Source organism: Melanostigma gelatinosum, assembly GCF_949748355.1.
Source record: "Melanostigma gelatinosum genome assembly, chromosome: 10".
NCBI lineage: Eukaryota > Metazoa > Chordata > Actinopteri > Perciformes > Zoarcidae > Melanostigma > Melanostigma gelatinosum.
Window position 1 is genome coordinate 14,330,326 of NC_136643.1, and position 17,325 is coordinate 14,347,650.

At 43.5% G+C, this 17,325-nt stretch overlaps 3 protein-coding genes across 4 annotated transcripts; 1 reads left to right on the forward strand and 2 right to left on the reverse strand.

The window, feature by feature from the left end:
* ofd1 (OFD1 centriole and centriolar satellite protein) lies at nucleotides 1-9,622 on the reverse strand. Its single transcript, XM_079277171.1, has 23 exons — nucleotides 9,501-9,622; nucleotides 9,276-9,397; nucleotides 8,976-9,179; nucleotides 8,813-8,881; nucleotides 8,693-8,720; nucleotides 8,503-8,610; nucleotides 8,266-8,402; nucleotides 7,732-7,905; nucleotides 7,439-7,545; nucleotides 7,225-7,344; nucleotides 6,688-6,761; nucleotides 6,496-6,587; nucleotides 6,126-6,315; nucleotides 5,321-5,451; nucleotides 5,024-5,135; nucleotides 3,916-4,635; nucleotides 3,487-3,643; nucleotides 3,290-3,381; nucleotides 2,746-2,874; nucleotides 2,413-2,567; nucleotides 1,750-1,932; nucleotides 1,580-1,650; nucleotides 1-204 (listed from the first exon to the last, which is right to left on the reverse strand). The coding sequence occupies exons 2-23, from the start codon at nucleotides 9,369-9,371 to the stop codon at nucleotides 159-161; spliced, it is 3,195 nt and encodes a 1,064-aa protein (XP_079133297.1). The 5' UTR covers nucleotides 9,372-9,397; nucleotides 9,501-9,622; the 3' UTR covers nucleotides 1-158.
* Nucleotides 9,623-9,865: 243 nt separating this feature from the next.
* Nucleotides 9,866-11,438, forward strand: trappc2 (trafficking protein particle complex subunit 2). Of its 2 annotated transcripts, none has more exons than XM_079277034.1 (5): nucleotides 9,866-9,899; nucleotides 10,166-10,292; nucleotides 10,529-10,671; nucleotides 11,001-11,088; nucleotides 11,187-11,438. In XM_079277034.1, the coding sequence occupies exons 2-5, from the start codon at nucleotides 10,200-10,202 to the stop codon at nucleotides 11,283-11,285; spliced, it is 423 nt and encodes a 140-aa protein (XP_079133160.1). In that variant the 5' UTR covers nucleotides 9,866-9,899; nucleotides 10,166-10,199; the 3' UTR covers nucleotides 11,286-11,438. The 2 variants fall into 2 exon arrangements, with proteins under 2 accessions (XP_079133160.1, XP_079133161.1); XM_079277035.1 differs by having other exon boundaries at nucleotides 9,868-9,899; nucleotides 10,171-10,292.
* A 541-nt stretch (nucleotides 11,439-11,979) lies between these two features.
* On the reverse strand, nucleotides 11,980-13,444 carry LOC306783402 (ras-related protein Rab-9A). Its single transcript, XM_079277033.1, has one exon. The coding sequence runs from the start codon at nucleotides 13,347-13,349 to the stop codon at nucleotides 12,741-12,743; it is 609 nt and encodes a 202-aa protein (XP_079133159.1). The 5' UTR covers nucleotides 13,350-13,444; the 3' UTR covers nucleotides 11,980-12,740.
* Nucleotides 13,445-17,325: the final 3,881 nt, after the last annotated feature.

The window sequence follows — 17,325 nt, forward strand, 5'->3', positions numbered from 1 at the left end:
TATAGAGTTGGTGTACAAATTGTGACAAATACACTGTACATACTGAAATGCAAAACCTTAAAATAAACAATGAATGCTTCACACGTGTTAAAAACAGTACAAGACGGCAGAGGCTTGTATGATTCGTCAGTTTATGACGGCACTCTGGAACAAGCAGCTCACCAGAAATCATCATCTTCATCCTTGTGTGAATATGCTGCAACGCTGGGAACACAATACCAAGTTAATTAGTGAAAGCCTCGAGGGGCAGAAAACCCAAAATAGTATTTCTCAATTAATGTATCCTTGAGACGACATCATTCCAGAACAAATAACATTAAAAAGAACAAGAGATGAGAAACCACGAAATAAATGAAATGTTTTGGGAGGGGATTTTGTAGGCTTATGTGTTCATTAAACTTTCCTACAGTAACAGCTGTGATTTATTTGTGATTTATTTGTTGGTCTTTCTTATCCGGACTTGGCGAGGGGGGGGGGGTTCGTGGTTATGATTGTGCTGCAGCGGGCCCAGATGACGCCTGCAAGTTGCTCAGTGCGCAATTCCATCAAAGTGGTGCGGAGTTTTCCCTGGTAGACTGTAGCGACGTTGCCCTTTGGGTTCGTTGAGCTGGTTTTCTGTAGTGCTGTGGCGAACGTGGTTGAAGCTTGCTTGGGAGCATGTCCGTGGTTTCAGGAGAGTTGCTAGCTTGCTAGTCGCTCTGCTAAACCAGCGGTCTACAGTGCATAAATACCCACCACAAGTAGCTGCATGAAGACTAGGGATGAGCTTAGTTAGCAGGGTTGGTCTTTAGACAGCGGGGAGACTCCAAACCGAGGTGAGGATTATTCCTCATTGCGCACAGGGGTAAACTTTGAGGTGTCTGTTTGGTTCGGCTGTGTGCACCAACGTGGTTTTGCTCAGTGGATAGTAGTAAATAGTGGAAATGTCTGCGGTTGAGGCGTTCATTGCCGCTCCATCGCAGGAGTCCCTGGATATATGCACAAGAGAGCAGTTGCTCTTGATTGCAGATCATTATTCAGTGGTGGTTGTAGGTGATAAACGCATCAAGGAGAACATTAAATATGCTATAAAAGCAAAATTGACCGAAGTAGGAATTATATCTGGGAATAAACAAGAGTCATCGTCAATTCCTACTGCTGTATCATTTCAGACTCATGGACTAACCTTTGAACAACAGAAGGAGATTTTGCTGTTGCAGATGGAACATGACAAAAGTAAACATGAATCAGAAAACAGATAGAAGTGGAGAAAATCCGCCAGGAATCAGAGACAGCAAAGATAGATCTGGAGAGGTATCGCTTGTCACTGGTCAGAGACGGCATGTTGTCCGGTGAGGATCAGGGCGCGCAGGTGCCCAGGTCTGCGGTGGATCGCTTTGATGTTCGTAATTTGCGCTGGTTGCCACCGTTTAATGAAAGGGATCCAGACACCTTCTTCTTGCTGTTTGAACGGGTATCTAAAGCTAGAAAGTGGCTCGATGCGGACTGTGCGCTTATGCTTCAGTATATAGCTTTTGAATTATACAATTTAAGTTGATGTATTCATAAGCCATAAGTCTAGTCTCCTGTTTTTAGTTACCTGTCATCTTTCTCCTCGGACAAACTCTTAGCCTCTGGGCTCGTATGTCCTGCTTCTTCTCCTCCAGGGCTCTGAAACCAACACACACACACACAGGGTATAAACACACAGCACAGCTGCTACAAGTCAAGTCACAAAAGCAAAGTGTTACAGGAGTTTGTGAAACTCACCTGTACATGCTGCTTCTCTCTGGCTTCCAGGACCAGCTTCATGTATTTCTCTAATGGATTTCCACCTTTAGACTCCTCCTTGTCATTATCTGCCTCTTGCGTCTGCTCTTCGTCTCTTTTCTTAAGTTCGGTCTCTTCTTCCTCTTCTTTTCCCAGTCCTGGATGCTCCATCTCTTGCAAAAGCTGGTTGGACATAAATACTGTCTGTTAAAGAAGCCCAGTCGTGTGGCTGTAAGCTCCTGAGGTGCTGCTCCCTCCGGAGTCGCCTGGTTGACGCGCTCGCTGCAGGTTAAACTACCTGTGAGGTGTGGTGCATTCGACACATCAGAGACGTTTTGTATGATGATCTGTAGCTAATTTATTCTCGTCGTGGAAACAATGTACAACCAAAGCCACTCTTTCCCACAATGCAGTAAATGTGTATATCGCGGTCAAAACAGTTTGCCCTTCCGGGATCAAACACCTGACGAACCCAGCGATTTAGGGACTTATATACCTGAGCCCAGGACAGGAAATACAGCGCCACCCAATGTATAAACAACGAAATACAGTGGTATTTATAATCTCAGATTTGGCTCTAACACTGTCAACATTCAGTTTACCAGGCCGCCCTCTCTTGGTGACGAGGCGTTTTAAAAGAACTTGGTGAAGGATCATCATTACCATCTCTTTCTCCAGTCGTTCAAGTTCCTGCAGCTCCCGCTCTCTGGCTTCCTCTTGCACCCTTTGCCTTTGTTCTAGTCGTTCCTTTCGCTCCCTCTCCCACCTCTGCTCCTCATCTTCTTCCCCAGCACATTCACCTGAGGCTTGTGGGACTTCTATAACACATATGGATTGACATGAGACAAATCAATTGTCCGTCATCACTTACAGGGGCAATGGACCCCACAATGGCCGCAATATATGAGAGATTTGTACAGTCAGACTGATGGTGTACAGTAGACGGTGGCCATTCTTTCTTTTCATTTAGGGGGGACGGGACGACTAACAACTCACCCGCCTGGCCCTGCAAGTCCATTGGGTCTTCTGGGAGGTCCTGTGGGCGGGGGACAGCGGGGCTGTCAGGGGCCTCCTCACAGAGAGGGATGGCAGTGTCCAGGAGAAGCTCTGGAATGTGGCCGGTCTCTGGAGGGAGACATGCACAAAGAGATCTTTTATGCTCCACCATAATGCAAAAGGGCCAGAGGGCCGACACAGAATACATAATCAGCTGCCCTTCATCTTCACCATTGTGCGAGGCCACTGAAAGGCACTTTGGAGGCCAGTCACACACTCATTAAAAAGCAGCCATTCCCAAACCTCCACACCGGATATACTCCCGTTTTGTTACTGGGATTTTGTTTAAATTATTGATAACGAAATTCAAGAAAAATAAATTAAAAAAGAATGTACTGTCTGTTCCACACAGGAAACAGTGGAATATTTTGGCACAACAGAAAGTCTCTGCTCCATGTTTTCCAGATAGTAAATGAAACAACCAAACCTTTTAAATATCAGTATACAGAACAAATCACGCAAACTGGAAAAGATCTAAGAGTACCTGACAAAATCCCAGTGAGATCTTCTAGGCTTATTTTTTCCGGCTGTGGGGACGACTCGGAGCTGGAGAACACGGGGTGCAACTTTGGTGGACTGACAGAAACAGTGGCAAAAATGAAGATATTAGTATTCCCTATCGCTACGTAAAAGTGTATAAAGATGCTGTAATGTCCTTGCCAAAGTGATGCCAGATGGTACCTGGACTGGTCTCGTGCTGTGCTCTGGAGCTGAGGACTGCGAGGTGGACTGAGCCCAGAGGAAAAGTCACCTGTGCTCGCCGCCTCGTTGTGGGGGCCACGAGGGAGCCGTCTGTCAAACGACAACTCTGGAAACGCCACCGGAGACCCGACTGCTTCTGCCAAACAGAAGGACTTTATGTCAGGCAATATATCCTCATGGGATACAGATGAGAAATGTGTAGACTGACTGTTTTGAATGTTTAAACTGTTTTAACCTTCGGGCACATTCATAAAATATGTTACAGTAAGTGCTAAATGTGCAGCGTATGGGCGCTGATGATATAAAACTGTTTCATTCTTTATTTCTTGAGAGTTAAGAGGTTGGTGCGTCTAATCCCCTTTTGAAGTATATTCACGAGATGAAGCATTTTTTTTTTTTTGAAGGTACCTTCTGCAAACTCTCTTTGAAGCTTTTTCCTGGAGGACGAGTGCGGTGCGGAGGACAGGCGTCTGGAAGGGGGGCTGTTTGCATCCCGAGGGTGTCCGTCTCTCAGAAACAGATTTTCAGTCAACGAATGAAGACTGTGGTCAGAGAAAACTGTGGACTGGGGTTGGTTATGGTCTTCCAAGAAGGTCACTCTTGGTTGCGCAGGTGGTGCGGTTCTTGTGTCATAGTGTGCCGAGGAGAGGGCTCTGGTGCTACGTGGCGACAGCGGTCTCTGCGAGGCCTTGGATTTGTTTGGTGAGCGTGTGTGTGAATGGTGAGCGGCTTGTTTTCTTAGAGGAGAGTCAGGACGGTGTGAAGGATGTGCTCGTTGTGGGGAACCAGGTCCTGGGGGAAGCATGTGTGAGACGGTGGAGCGCACTGCCCTCTGATGGTAGCTCCTGTAGGCTTCCTCCAAGGTCTCAGCCTCCTTCTGCAGCTCCCGGATCCGAGCCTTTGCCTCTGCCACCATCTCCATGTCGGAGTCTGGAGAGTCCCTCCAAGGCGACGTGTGTCCTCGCAAGGGCCCCCCTGCTTCACAAACATCATCATAACCTACTGTGGCCCTCAGCAGAGCTCTGTCCACATAGATGTCAGGGGGAACGAGCTTGTCAGCGATGAGCTCCAGTACCGAGCGATCGACAAGAGACGGCTTGGGGTTACGCAGCACTTCATTTTCAAGAGCTGCCGTCATCGCATGGGTTACACAAAAGAAAAGGAAAGAAAAGAGAAAGCAAACGAGGAGAGTTGAACACGAATACAGAAGACCAACCACCATTAAAGAGTACAAATCAGAGAAAAAATAACTCTTGACATGCATTTACAACTAGCATCTTGTTGCTACTACTATAAAAACGGCTTCCTTTGTTGTTTTTGCTGAAGAAAGAAGATGTGTTATCGTAATGGAAAAGAGAGAATGTTTGAGGTTTATATTTGTAAGTATTACCAAGAAAGGAAGCCGGTTTGTGAAAAGCAGGAATAAAGTTAACTTCAGTTACGTAGTGTAACATTTTTGACTGCATACAGACACGGCAGACACAATGCCTGGTACACAAGCCCAGTCATTGGGTACCTTGTTGAGTTTGGCGAAGCTGCATCTTAATTTCCTCAATGTGGTTAGTCATCCACTGTGACCTCTCCTCACACTCCATCAACTGAGCCTTGAGCTGAGCACACCGCTCCACCTGCAGGCAACAGCACATCACGTGAGAAGTTAGTTTTTGCACACAGTATTAAGGTCTGCGGGTCAACGGAAACCCAGATTAAACAAGAAACTCCCCAAGCTGAGACACAACCGTGTGAAAAAAAATAAAATAAAAGCTGACCACATATTTTCCCACACTCAGCGAGAGGCTGTGATGTGACTGACCTCACTCTGGAGCTGTGCCTGAAGCACCTGTTTCTGGTTGTCAAACTCTTCCTCATCCAGACTGCGAGCGCTCTGCAGCCTCCGTAGCTCCATCTGCAAGGACAACTGCTCCTTGGACGGCTTGCTCAAATCTGAGAGAGGGGTTATTGGAGTTAAAGCATCGTTTTAAAAAAAGCATACTTGTTTGTTTTTTTGCCAGTCCAGTGTCTATTTCCGTGGGAGAGCTATCTGAGAGGGAAACAAACGCCTGTGGGGATACACAGGAGTTGTTGTGATTTAGGGTGTCATGTTTTAAGTGCTCCAGATCAAAGTTTGGGCTGTATGGATCAGACCAGCATGAGAGTACAGCACATGGGGCGTTGTACCATGTTTCTGCCTTTTGTTCGTGATGAGTAAAGAGGCCCGCTGCTCCCCTGCCCCTTATCCTCAAACATGAAGAATACGGCATCCCTCAGGGAGAGGTGAATGTTTGGTTCTCAGCCACGGGTAAAAGGGAGCCCTCTGTCTCTGCTCCCCTTCACATCCCTATTCCCTCACTGCTTCTGTTTTACACCGTTGTCTGCAGAGCTACAAACACAGCACATTGGCAAGCAAGACAAAAAAATAAAAAAAAGACTGCGCTGAGCCAGAAGCCGTGTGGCGGACTAACATGAGTGCTTCACAGTACACTGCATCTCCCACAGCTCACAACGAGCCCACACTCGAGCACTGTGAACGGACATGGAAACTGGATTTATCTAAAAGGACACATATTCTGAATCAGTTGCGAAAAGAAAACCGTGATCCAACCCAAGCCAGTCGTCACCTGCATGGAGAAGCCGGTTCTCCTCTTGGGCCTCCTCCAGCTGTTTCTTTAGCAGTCGCTGCTGCCCCTGCAGCTCGGCTTTCTCCCTCTTCACGCTGGGGTAGTCGCTCGTGGTCTCCAGTCTTTCCCTTAACAGCTCCTTCTGCTGAGTCAGCAGAGAAATCTGCTGCTGCGCTGTGTCTAGTTCAAACTGGAAAACAACAGAGGACACATGAAAAGCTGGAGATCTAATTCATCTATTACATTGTGTACCATATAGTTACTGCGTTACATTATTATCACATCACACGGTATGATTGAAAGTTGAAAGTGTGTCCATTGAAGAAGGTGCAGTTAACACTGCTGGATGACTGGGGTTGTGTTGTGTTACCTGTAGCCGTCTCAGCTCTGAACAGGCTTTGCTGTGATCCTCTAACTTGCCATTAATTACAGCCGAGTCCTTTTGAATACGGACAGTTTCCACTGAGGAGTAAAAAAAAACATCAATTGTAAACACAAAATCAAACCGAAACATGGGCAGCAGAAAACCAGTCAGCAACCTTGCAATGATCATAACTCTCACCTTTGTTCCTGTTCTCATTCTCCGTTAGTTTTTCTGTTCTCTTGATGAATTCATCCTTCAGCTCAAGCTGATATCTAATTTTATGAAGAAATTTTAATAATAATAATAAAGTGCTTTGTCGGTAAAAATCAACGCAAACAATCTTGGAAAGCCCTTTCCTATTACAGAGTACAGATTAATAAATAGAACCTAAATATAAAATGTGCCCGATTTACACCTATTTACTGACATCCATTCAAAAAGAAAACAACACACTCTGAGACTCATTGACAGCATTCAAACGGTTGGAACTGAAATACGTTTGCTGTAGAATTGAATAAATCGCTGACTGCAGATTTTACATGCTACTAAACAGTGACATCCTCTGGTCACAAAATAACAATCCCTCTAACAATACAAACCTGACACATAAGAACTAAGAGAAATGAGAGAATATATCAAATGAGATGGCATATGTGTAACCAACTAAATATGTCTAATTGGTGGTGACAATGTGAGCCCAAAAATAAAAACAACCCCAATACGACATAAAAGTACCTGCAAAGTTCATTCTTCAGGCTTTGGTCGTATGTGTCCTCCATAGTCTTCACTGCCAGTTCTCTCCTCCTCAGCAGCTCCTCGGAGGTCCTGACCTTCTCCTCATGAATTTGACATGTCCTACCATCACACACACACACACATCCTCTATGTACTAGTAGTCACAACGAGAGAGCATCACCTTACTTACATGAATGGTAAACAACGGCCTTACTTTTCAAAAGCCTCCATTCTCATCCTCAGCTCATTCTCTCTGTTTCGCACCGTTTCAATTTCTTTCAGGACCGATTGTCTCTGCATGTACATATTTCTTTCTTCAATCTAAAAGAGAGACAAATACAAACAGCATCAACTGCACCGTCTTGGATTTGAGCAATTGGAAATAATGGCAATGACTACTGTGATGTCGAGAGCCTGCACTAAATTCACTTTTAAGAAATTATGATTTGCTATGGTTGAGCTTGAGAGAGAATAACAAAACACAACATCTAATTAGCAGTAATCTACCTCTTGTTGTTTTTGTAATCGATCAATGGCGTTTTTCTCTCGCTCCATCAACGCCTTTGCCTTCATCTCGTAGGTCCTCTCCAGCTCGTGCTTCAGCTTATCAAATTCTTTATGAAATGTTGCTTTTTCTTCCATCCTCACCGTTGCAATTTCAACATCTTTAAAATGTTGCATCTTAGGAAACAAAACACAATGTTGAGGCAACATGATCATATATTCGTCACTCATAAAACGTACAGAACTTCAACCTTTTACAACGGTGTTGATGGAGTATGCAGCTGTAGTAGAAAAGTTATGCTTCCATAGTAATTAACCTTCGGGTTCTTTGTGTAAAAGGCGACTGTTACTTTAAGTAACGTGCTGTGCTCAAAGCTTCTCTGATCAGATTGTGTGTTGTATTAAAAATATATTGAAGTAAGTTTGAGTTTCATCAAAGTGAAGATTGAACTGTAGTACAAGTGTTCCACATCAGCAGCTGTGCGTCATACTTTCTCAGTGTTTTGATTCATTAACATTGAAGAAAAATACACAAACCTTTGTGTTCATTTCTGCTTGCATCTGCGCTTCAGTTTCTTTCCTATATGCATCCAGTTTTGATTGGAATGAAAACCATTTGTCCCCACTGTATTTGGAGCTTTCATATTCCTCATCGATTATTTTCATCTTCTCGACTGTGTATGGAAGACAAAAAAATAATAGAAACAAAACATTAAAAATGTACGTCGAAAGGAATGTTTGTGGAGCGCAATGCAAGACTTTATCTCATCGTACCGAGAGACTCTCCATAACTTGCTGTGCTGGTTGTCTGAGTGTCAGCATCACGGTACCGGCTGTGAGTATAATGGTGTGTTAGCTGTGTCAGGAGGCCGATCAGGAATCCTGCGAGACAAAGAGAAAACACATCAAGGACCGGTCTAAAGGGAGCCATTTTATTCAAAAAGGAACAGTAAGCTGCACATACCTTTATCACTGTTGCCTTTGTTTGAAGACTGTAAACAATAAGAAATAATAACACTATTATTACTAACAATATGCAATTATTATTTCTATTTTTATACATGCTAATCATATTATTCATTACCAGGGATTGGTGAAGCGTTGATTCAGGATTAATTCTAAGAAGCTGAAGAAGGTCTCCTGTCATGACAACCTGCCACAAATGGATCAGAGATCAACATCTTCATCTTCCACGGTGTTCTTCACACTTCAAACTGCAGTGAATTAGACAACACGCTCGTGCTTACCTTGTCTTTGCATAGGCCACTCTCAGGGTAGAACACAGAGAGGGTGTACTCGTACCCTGAGCTGCGGAGATGATCGGCCACTATGCTGTTACAGGCCGAGACCAAAAGGGGTTCAGATTTCACGTGTACTGGTCTGGGAACTGGTTCTCCTCCAGTCAGAGGAGGGTGATTCAACTCCTGGATGAGCTGATTCCGCAGCTGCGTCTGAATGAGGTCAGAAGAGTAACAGAGAGCAAGAGGAATGAAGACTAAACTCTTTAGACTACGAGAATCAACCGCGACTTTATTAGTACGACTTACTTTGAGTGTATTAAGCACTCCTTTGCTTTTGAAAGTTTGATAGAGTCTTTTCCTCAGCTCATCTGGGGATAACGTGTCTTCCTTGGTCGAAGACATGGCTGTCGAGTGTTGTTTTGTCGGTCCTGACAGAAGACAAACACAAGTAACGCTAACGTTATAACGGACAATAGCAGAGTAAAGCTGCCATAGCGAGCTATATGACAACAACTTTCTAAGTATTCTTACCTAGTGTTTGACTGTAATTACGCTGTATTCTTAACACCTGGTACACCTGGCATTCTTGTGAAGAGAATACTTTCTGTGGTTACCTGCCTGACGATCAGGAACCGTTTCAGCGTCCCTTCAGAGAAGCGGTGCGTCTAGCATTTAAATCCGTCAACGGAAATGTCGGCTCCGGGCCCATAGTTATGACGTAACGATCAAATCTGCAATTTGCTTATTTTTTATTATTCAACAATTGATTATATATTTAATGTAATAATAAACGTTATCTATATGGAGCTAAGCTTAAAAATAGCTTTCGCCAAACCGTTTTACATAACTGATAAATACATTGCGCTGCTTGACCGTGTCGTCATCTTTACGCGTCTGTGATCGCTTCTCTCCAGGAAGCAGAATTAACAGGTAAACAGAAGTCGATCGTATCAAAGTAATACGCTTTCGCTATTGTGCGTACGTTATGTTCTTATACTCTTTCAATAAGTGATTTGTTTATTTTAGTCTCACAAGAATCCCTTAAAGATTTAAACGTTGTCACGCGCCTGTGCAGCACAGCGGCTTACGTTAGCTTTTCTAGCTAAAGGATCATAACCAACTGAGGTATATTGACACTGATATTTGGAAAGATTAAATAGTTTAACCTAATTTTGTTTGGTTTGAATTGTGTTCAGTACAGTTTGACTTGGCAAAGACGAAGGGGAAACGATGTCTGGAAGTTTTTATTTTGTCATGGTTGGTCATCAGGACAATCCTGTGTTTGAGATGGAGTTCTTGCCAGCTGGGAAGTCTGAATCAAAGGTAACACTTTATTAACAGCACAAGTATTCATTCCAGTACCCAGTAGTGCAATAACGGTGGTAAACAAATGTTATGAATCAGCCTAGCCATATACTACAGCTTGCTGTATCTATGAAGCATATGACCACACCACTGTGTTTAATGTTGGTGGTACAAGGCCTTTACAGTTATTTCAATTCAATCAGAGTCTGCTGATGTATTATGTAGTTAAATAAGATTTGTGTTATCGACCACAGGATGACCATCGTCACTTGAACCAGTTCATTGCACACGCCGCCCTGGATTTGGTGGATGAAAACATGTGGCTGTCCAACAATATGTACTTGAAAACTGTGGACAAGTTCAACGAGTGGTTTGTTTCTGCCTTCGTCACTGCAGGACATATCCTTTCTGTTCCATGTGACGCTTCCCTTTTTATCCCCACAGAACAGACTATACATCAATCTTTATAAATGGTGGGAATCAAATCAAAATGAACATATTGCTGTTGTAGTTTACTGACTCAATGGACGGACAAAAGATCACACAATTAATACAGAACATAATCAACATATTGATAATGAAAATAATTGTTAGCTGAAGCCCAATTGCCATTATTTAACATGTTACTTTGCATTAAAATGTGATGATATAGTCATATTGTTATAATGTATCGTCATATTCCAGAAATTCATTGGCATGGCTGTATTTTCTTTAATTATTTGCCTCACATATAAGATTCATCATGCTGCATGATGTGCGACAAGAAGATGGAATCAAAACCTTTTTTAATGACGTTTATGATTTATACATTAAGGTGAGTTGTCTTCCATTTGATTACAAGCATTTGAAATGAGGTATCCTTTGTTTGTTATACCTTCAGTGTTCGATTTATTCATTTATTTTGTCTTCCAGTTTGCGATGAATCCATTCTATGAAATCAATGCACCAGTCCGCTCAACAGCTTTCGAGAGGAAAGTACAGTTTCTTGGAAAGAAACATCTCCTGGGTTAATCACTTCACATGCACAAGGATTTAATGCATGTGCTTGTCTATTTGTTGTGTATATACATAACACATTTTATGTCTGATGTCTTTTATTTTTCTGTTGCAAAAATCTAAAAGTATTCAACAGTTTCCTATAAAACATGTTCTTGTCTGATGTAGCTCCTACGGTAATGTTTGTCTTTCTTTCTTATGGATACTGTATGTTGATCATACATATTAGACTTTAAGGCATTAAACCTTCAACTTCTCCCCAGAGAGCTTGACCAACATTTTGATAAATAGACACAATCTTGAACCTTGACATAGTTAGGTGTTTTGTATTATATCATTTTAGTGGTTAAGCACAGCGGAATGGTAACATCCTGTTCAGTCCAAACTTTGGGTTAACAAACATGTCACTTGTCAGAGTTTGCGGGCTACAAAACATGCTTTAAGAGACGATTATCTGGGGGTTTATTTATCATTTGGCATACCAGTAGTACAACTTTGAATGCAAATGAAATGTGAATGACAAACAGTCCAAACATGAACGGTTCACCATTTTAAATATTAAGCCGTGGGGAAAAACTTCAAACTGTTAAAAATGGAAAAATGTTAGTGCTTAAAAGATACAATTTATTTAAAACAATAAACCCAACAATGAGAAAGAAAAAACTGTTTACTCAATCATGACATACACTTTCCTCAAGGGATTATTGATTTTTAAGGGAGAAATTGTTTACAAAATACAAAAGGTTCCAGAAACTTCATTACACCACAGGCCATGCATGTTAACTTTGCTTCAATATTGATCTTCTGTTGGGGATCTTGTCCCACGGCCATAATCTATTCACTAAACAGAATGTGCACAAACACCTGAGTGTGCATTAATCACGATAAGCCTCAAATTGTTAGTTACACATAGTAGTGACTTCGCTACTTCATAATTCTCAGAAATAAGTCTATTAAGATGCATAACTTATTTAATTATGCGGTCAAGTATTTGATTTCGGAGTGACGTTGAGAAACCCTTTGATCTCACTCCCAAGGTATCACATCATTTGCCTTCATGACAGAAAGGAACATTTAACCCTTTGAGAGGGAAGTGAAACTTTTCAAAGATATTTCCTCTGTTCCAATATGATATTTGTCAAGTTCCCCACAGATAGTCTTGGGACAAGACAAAATATAGTTCATTTTTCTGCTACTTCTCCAAAGCCCGGCCTTTGAACTGTGGCAGAGTTACGTGAATGCTTCAGTGATTTTATGTTTATTTGTAATTAGAGATGCATTTAGTGTTTCCTCTCCTCTCTTCAAACAGAAGTCCAACTGTTAGCACGATCAAACTTCAACAGAAGAACAAATCAAAAAGCCAGTGGTATAATTTGTTTAAATAAGTTGTTACTACAGCATTGCAAACCTACAGCCTCGTCACATAACAGGCATAACAGCAAATTATTGTTAGTGATTAGCTCCTGGATGTTATGAACAGCAAGTGCCAGCAGAGCGAGGCTTTCTGTGGAGCTTGACTGTGTCTGTGGGGATGAGGTGGTCCGTTCTTTCATCCAATGCCAACACTCTGCGCACTGCCTCCTCAAAGGCCACCGCTACATTGGTGGCATCCTTGGCACTGGTCTCATAATAGGGGTAATTCCCGTTCTCCTGGCACCATTGCTTAGCCTCCTCGGATGACACCTGCCTTTCTGTCACATCCACTTTGTTGCCCAAGACCACGAATGGAAACGTCTCTGGCTCCTTGACATCTGCGTAGTAGATGAACTCCTTCTTCCAGTTGCCTAAATTGAGAAAACTCTGGTTGTCATCGACACTGAAGGTGAGCAGGCAGCAGTCGGAGCCACGATAGAAAGGAGTCCTCAAGCTGCGGAAGCGCTCCTGGCCAGCAGTATCCCAGATCTGTAGGGTCACCTGGTGGCCATCTACCTCCAGTTCCTTGTTGAGGAACTCCACGCCAATGGTGTGGAAGAGGTGCGCATCAAACTTGTTGGTAACGTAACGATTCATGATGGAGCTTTTTCCGACACCGCCATCACCCAGCAGAATGACTTTGAGCAGGGATGTCTTTGTCGTCATGGCTGTTCAATCCCGATCGACCACTTTAGAATAATTTACCTAATGGAGAGATGCAATGTGTAAGAGACATTTGTATTGCCTGCATGACACTGTAATATAATTTTGAAAAAATTGCAAGCAATTAGCACTTTACTCTAGACACACAATTTTTGGAAGAAATGTTTGAGCCTTTTTTTTTTATCTTACTCCTGATAGATTTTGGCCTCCTCCACTTGTCCAGATCATGTGCTGTAGACCCCGGTCCTTGGTCACATGCTCATATATTTAATATTGATGTGAGCAGCCATATAACGTTAGGTAACGTTAACGTTCAACCAGCTGTAAAACACCAGTTTCCTGATTAACAGATGGCCCAATGAAGCATAAGCTGCTTACAAACGTTCACTGTTTGTGAGCACTCTTACCTGATATAAAGATTTAGCTTGTCAAGATAACGCAAACACACTAATAAACTAATAGCTGAAACATGCTAGCACACAAGTAGAGTTAAGTCTAAGTTGCGGGTATATCAGCTGGTTACGCGTTAGCTAAGCTAAGCTAACATGAAAAAAGAAAACAAGTGAACACAGCTGGAGTTAGGTTCTTCAAATATACTGCACGAATTACATTCGCTAGCTTACCTGTGGGCGATATTGCTAGTAACGTACCTTACAGTTTGGGCCAAGCAGCTACTGAGTCAACGAGAAACAGAACACGAAACCACTGAATTAATATTAAAGCCTGTTTGACAGCTCCTCGCCTTGGTGTGGCTCGAGATAACGTCAGGTCGCACGTTTCCTGGTGAACTCCAAAGGCTCGATGCTAACGCAGCTAGCTGCTAACAAGCTAACGCTACATGGGCGCATCGGGTCATGTGATCTTGTCAGACAGAAACAACCAACGAGAGCTGAGAAAACATTACAAGCCCTTATGACCACAGACTGTGTGTTACAACGTATACACACAATATTATTCACAGAGTTGCACGTTATATAGTTTGATAAATTAATTTCAAACAGCGTGTCTATTTGTCTTCCCATATTCTCCGTCGGTGACACATCTTTTACTTCTTTGTATTTTTCATACTTAACCAGCAGAGAGCGACATTTAACCATAGACTTTGTGCATTTAACCAACGTCACTTTAAAGTCCCCATTTCTGATTTTGCTTTGTTCATTTAGCTGCTATCTGCCAGCATCTCAGCTGCACTCAAATCCACTAGAGCGACATATTGGGCACCCCTGGTTTAAGTGGTTTGTCAACTTTTATCATTTCATAAAGAGGTCATTCTTTACCTTCAGGTTATTTTATAAGTAGTAAATCTATTGTCTCTGCTGTCGGAATGTGGAGGTCCAGTTTGGTGGATAACTCACTCTGTGTACCTTATCAATTACTTTTTACAATCACTTCAGTAGTTTACTCATTTAATATTATCACCATCCAGATGAAGAAAGTTGCTATACAATAGAGCGAGGAGTCACTTGGTAGCAGTAGTCAGTCCCCTTAGCTCCCCAACCTCCTGCACCCCAACATCTGCTGCCATCAACCCCGGCTCCTGTGCCTCCGTCTCCAGCCACAGCAGCCTGGCATCAGGGTCTTCATCAGAGAACTGGAGCAGAGACCCTGAGCTCCGCAACACCGACAAACACTGCTTCAGCACCTGATTGGCCTTCCATTTCCCTTCCTTAGACCTCAACAAGGCATCTGTGGTGCCCTTATCAACTATAAGGTCCACACTGCTACAACCGTAGTGCTCGTGGAGCTGTGTGCAGTCCAGCTCTACGAACTCAAGCCGAGAGGAAAGATTGTGAGCTTGAATGGCTTTGGTTTGGACGTGTTCATGCATTAGTCGCACAGCTATGGGGGAAATGTCTGCACAAGTGACCCGGACCGGGAGAGGAGAGCGTCTGTAAATACAGGGCCCGAAAGCAGAAGTGCCACAGCCCATAGCCAGGACTTGGAGCAAACCGTCTGGGTGGGGCTTGGTCTGCAATAGGAGCATAATGAAGTCCCGGACAGCATCGAAGCCAAAGAACCACTCAAAGTGTTTGAAGGTGTTTGTGCTGCTGCTGCTCTCAGTGTAGAAGCGGTCCCAAGTTGCTTTCTTATCCATGTTTTCAATCAGTTCAGCTAGGCAGAAACACAGATGGGATTATGTCACGAGTTAGTGAGTGAACATTAGCAGTAAAACACATACAACTTGCCTTAATGCCTCCATCCTTCTGTCATATTTGGAGGGACTTTATGCTGAAGTAAATTTAAAATCCATCAATTTAATGTGTCAAATGTCTTTTCTTTTAATATATGATTTAAGACCTTTTCTTGGGTCCTTAGAAGCCACTAAGCTCGGCATGAAGACGATCTAGCAAGCTGACAAACTCAAATGACTCACATTGCTCATTAAAATAAAAAAGCAACATACACTCAACAGTCCTGCATTGAATCCTCCCTTTGTGTACTTTATAATGCTCAGTTCATCTTTAAACTGTTAAATAGATGTGTTGATGTATCCAGGCTGTGTTATATTAGACTGCATTAGCTTGGTGTTGCCAACAAGTTTGCAACTGAGTGTGACGTTATTGCACAACAAAGTGCTACTTTATGGTCAGCTTCTGTAGCTAACATATCGGTGACAATTAGGTAAGACATCAGTGCACACACCTGCAACTCACTTTAACTTTTCTTTCTTACTTATTTGGAGGTTCACGCTATTCCCCCCCAGACCACTCGCTGTGTGCAGACACCCTGCCTGAGTCTCGGTGCAGTGACAATACAATTAAAGGTGTTATGATGTGGTGCGTTCATGGACCCAAATGCAGACTCAGGACAGCAGAGTTATTTTTCAAAAAACAATTTTATTTATTTCTCACAGGCAGAGGAAAAGACAGGAAATACATAGTCAAAAAGGAGGCGTCTCTATGCGCTCCGCATGGGTCCAAGCCGGAAAGTGGCAAAATCCTCTGAGCGGCTGACGAAGCCGACAGGTAAACAGTCACGTCAAACACAGAGGCGCGTCCTCGCGCTCCGCTCTGATCCTAGCCGGAAAGTGGCTGGCAGGCAGGCTGGAACGTCTGTGTGATACCCGAGGCTCGACACAGGAACGCCAAGACGACACAGTTGATCTCCGAGGAACTAACTGGAAGGCTTCTTCGTGCAGGTGAAAACCCGAGGCTCGACACTGGACGGCAGGTAAGTTGAACAGGTAAGGTAACCCTCCGCTCTGATCCTAGCCGGAAAGTGGCTGGCAGGCAGGCTGGAACGTCTGTGTGATACCCGAGGCTCGACACAGGAACGCCAAGACTACACAGTTGATCTCCGAGGAACTAACTGGAAGGCTTCTTCGTGCAGGTGAAAACCCGAGGCTCGACACTGGACGGCAGCTAAATTGAACACAAAAACAGATTGTTAGAGCTAGAAGAGGAGCTAGAAGAAGAGAGAGGAGAAATAGGAGTGAAGATACAATAGGAGGGAGGAGATGGGTCACAGCGAGTGGAGGAGCCAGTGCTGCGTTGTGAGGCTGGGATTCTACGGAGGATGAGCCGTGGGGAGTCGGGGCGGTTGGGGTCCGGGATGAGGAAAGACTTCCACGTGAAGCGTTGTCCCGCCTGAAGGTTTAAAAAAATAAATACAACCATCAGACCACTGCTCCACATCGTGGAAACAAACCAAGGACTGTTACATCATATAGACTTCTCTGCAGGCAGTTCTGTTAGTCATTCGGTATGTGAGTCTCAATGGGAGATGATGAAAGAAACTTATCAAAGTGTTAAAATAACTGTGTGACATTCAGGTTCTTTGTTCTTACCGTGCTCCTGGTTGGAGGGACTGTGTCCGTGCTGCCAGGGTTGTAGTCTGGTGGGGGACTAGGTGAGGAGCTAGAAGAAGAGAGAGGAGAAATAGGAGTGAAGATACAATAGGAGGGAGGAGATGGGTCACAGCGAGTGGAGGAGCCAGTGCTGCGTTGTGAGGCTGGGATTCTACGGAGGATGAGCCGTGG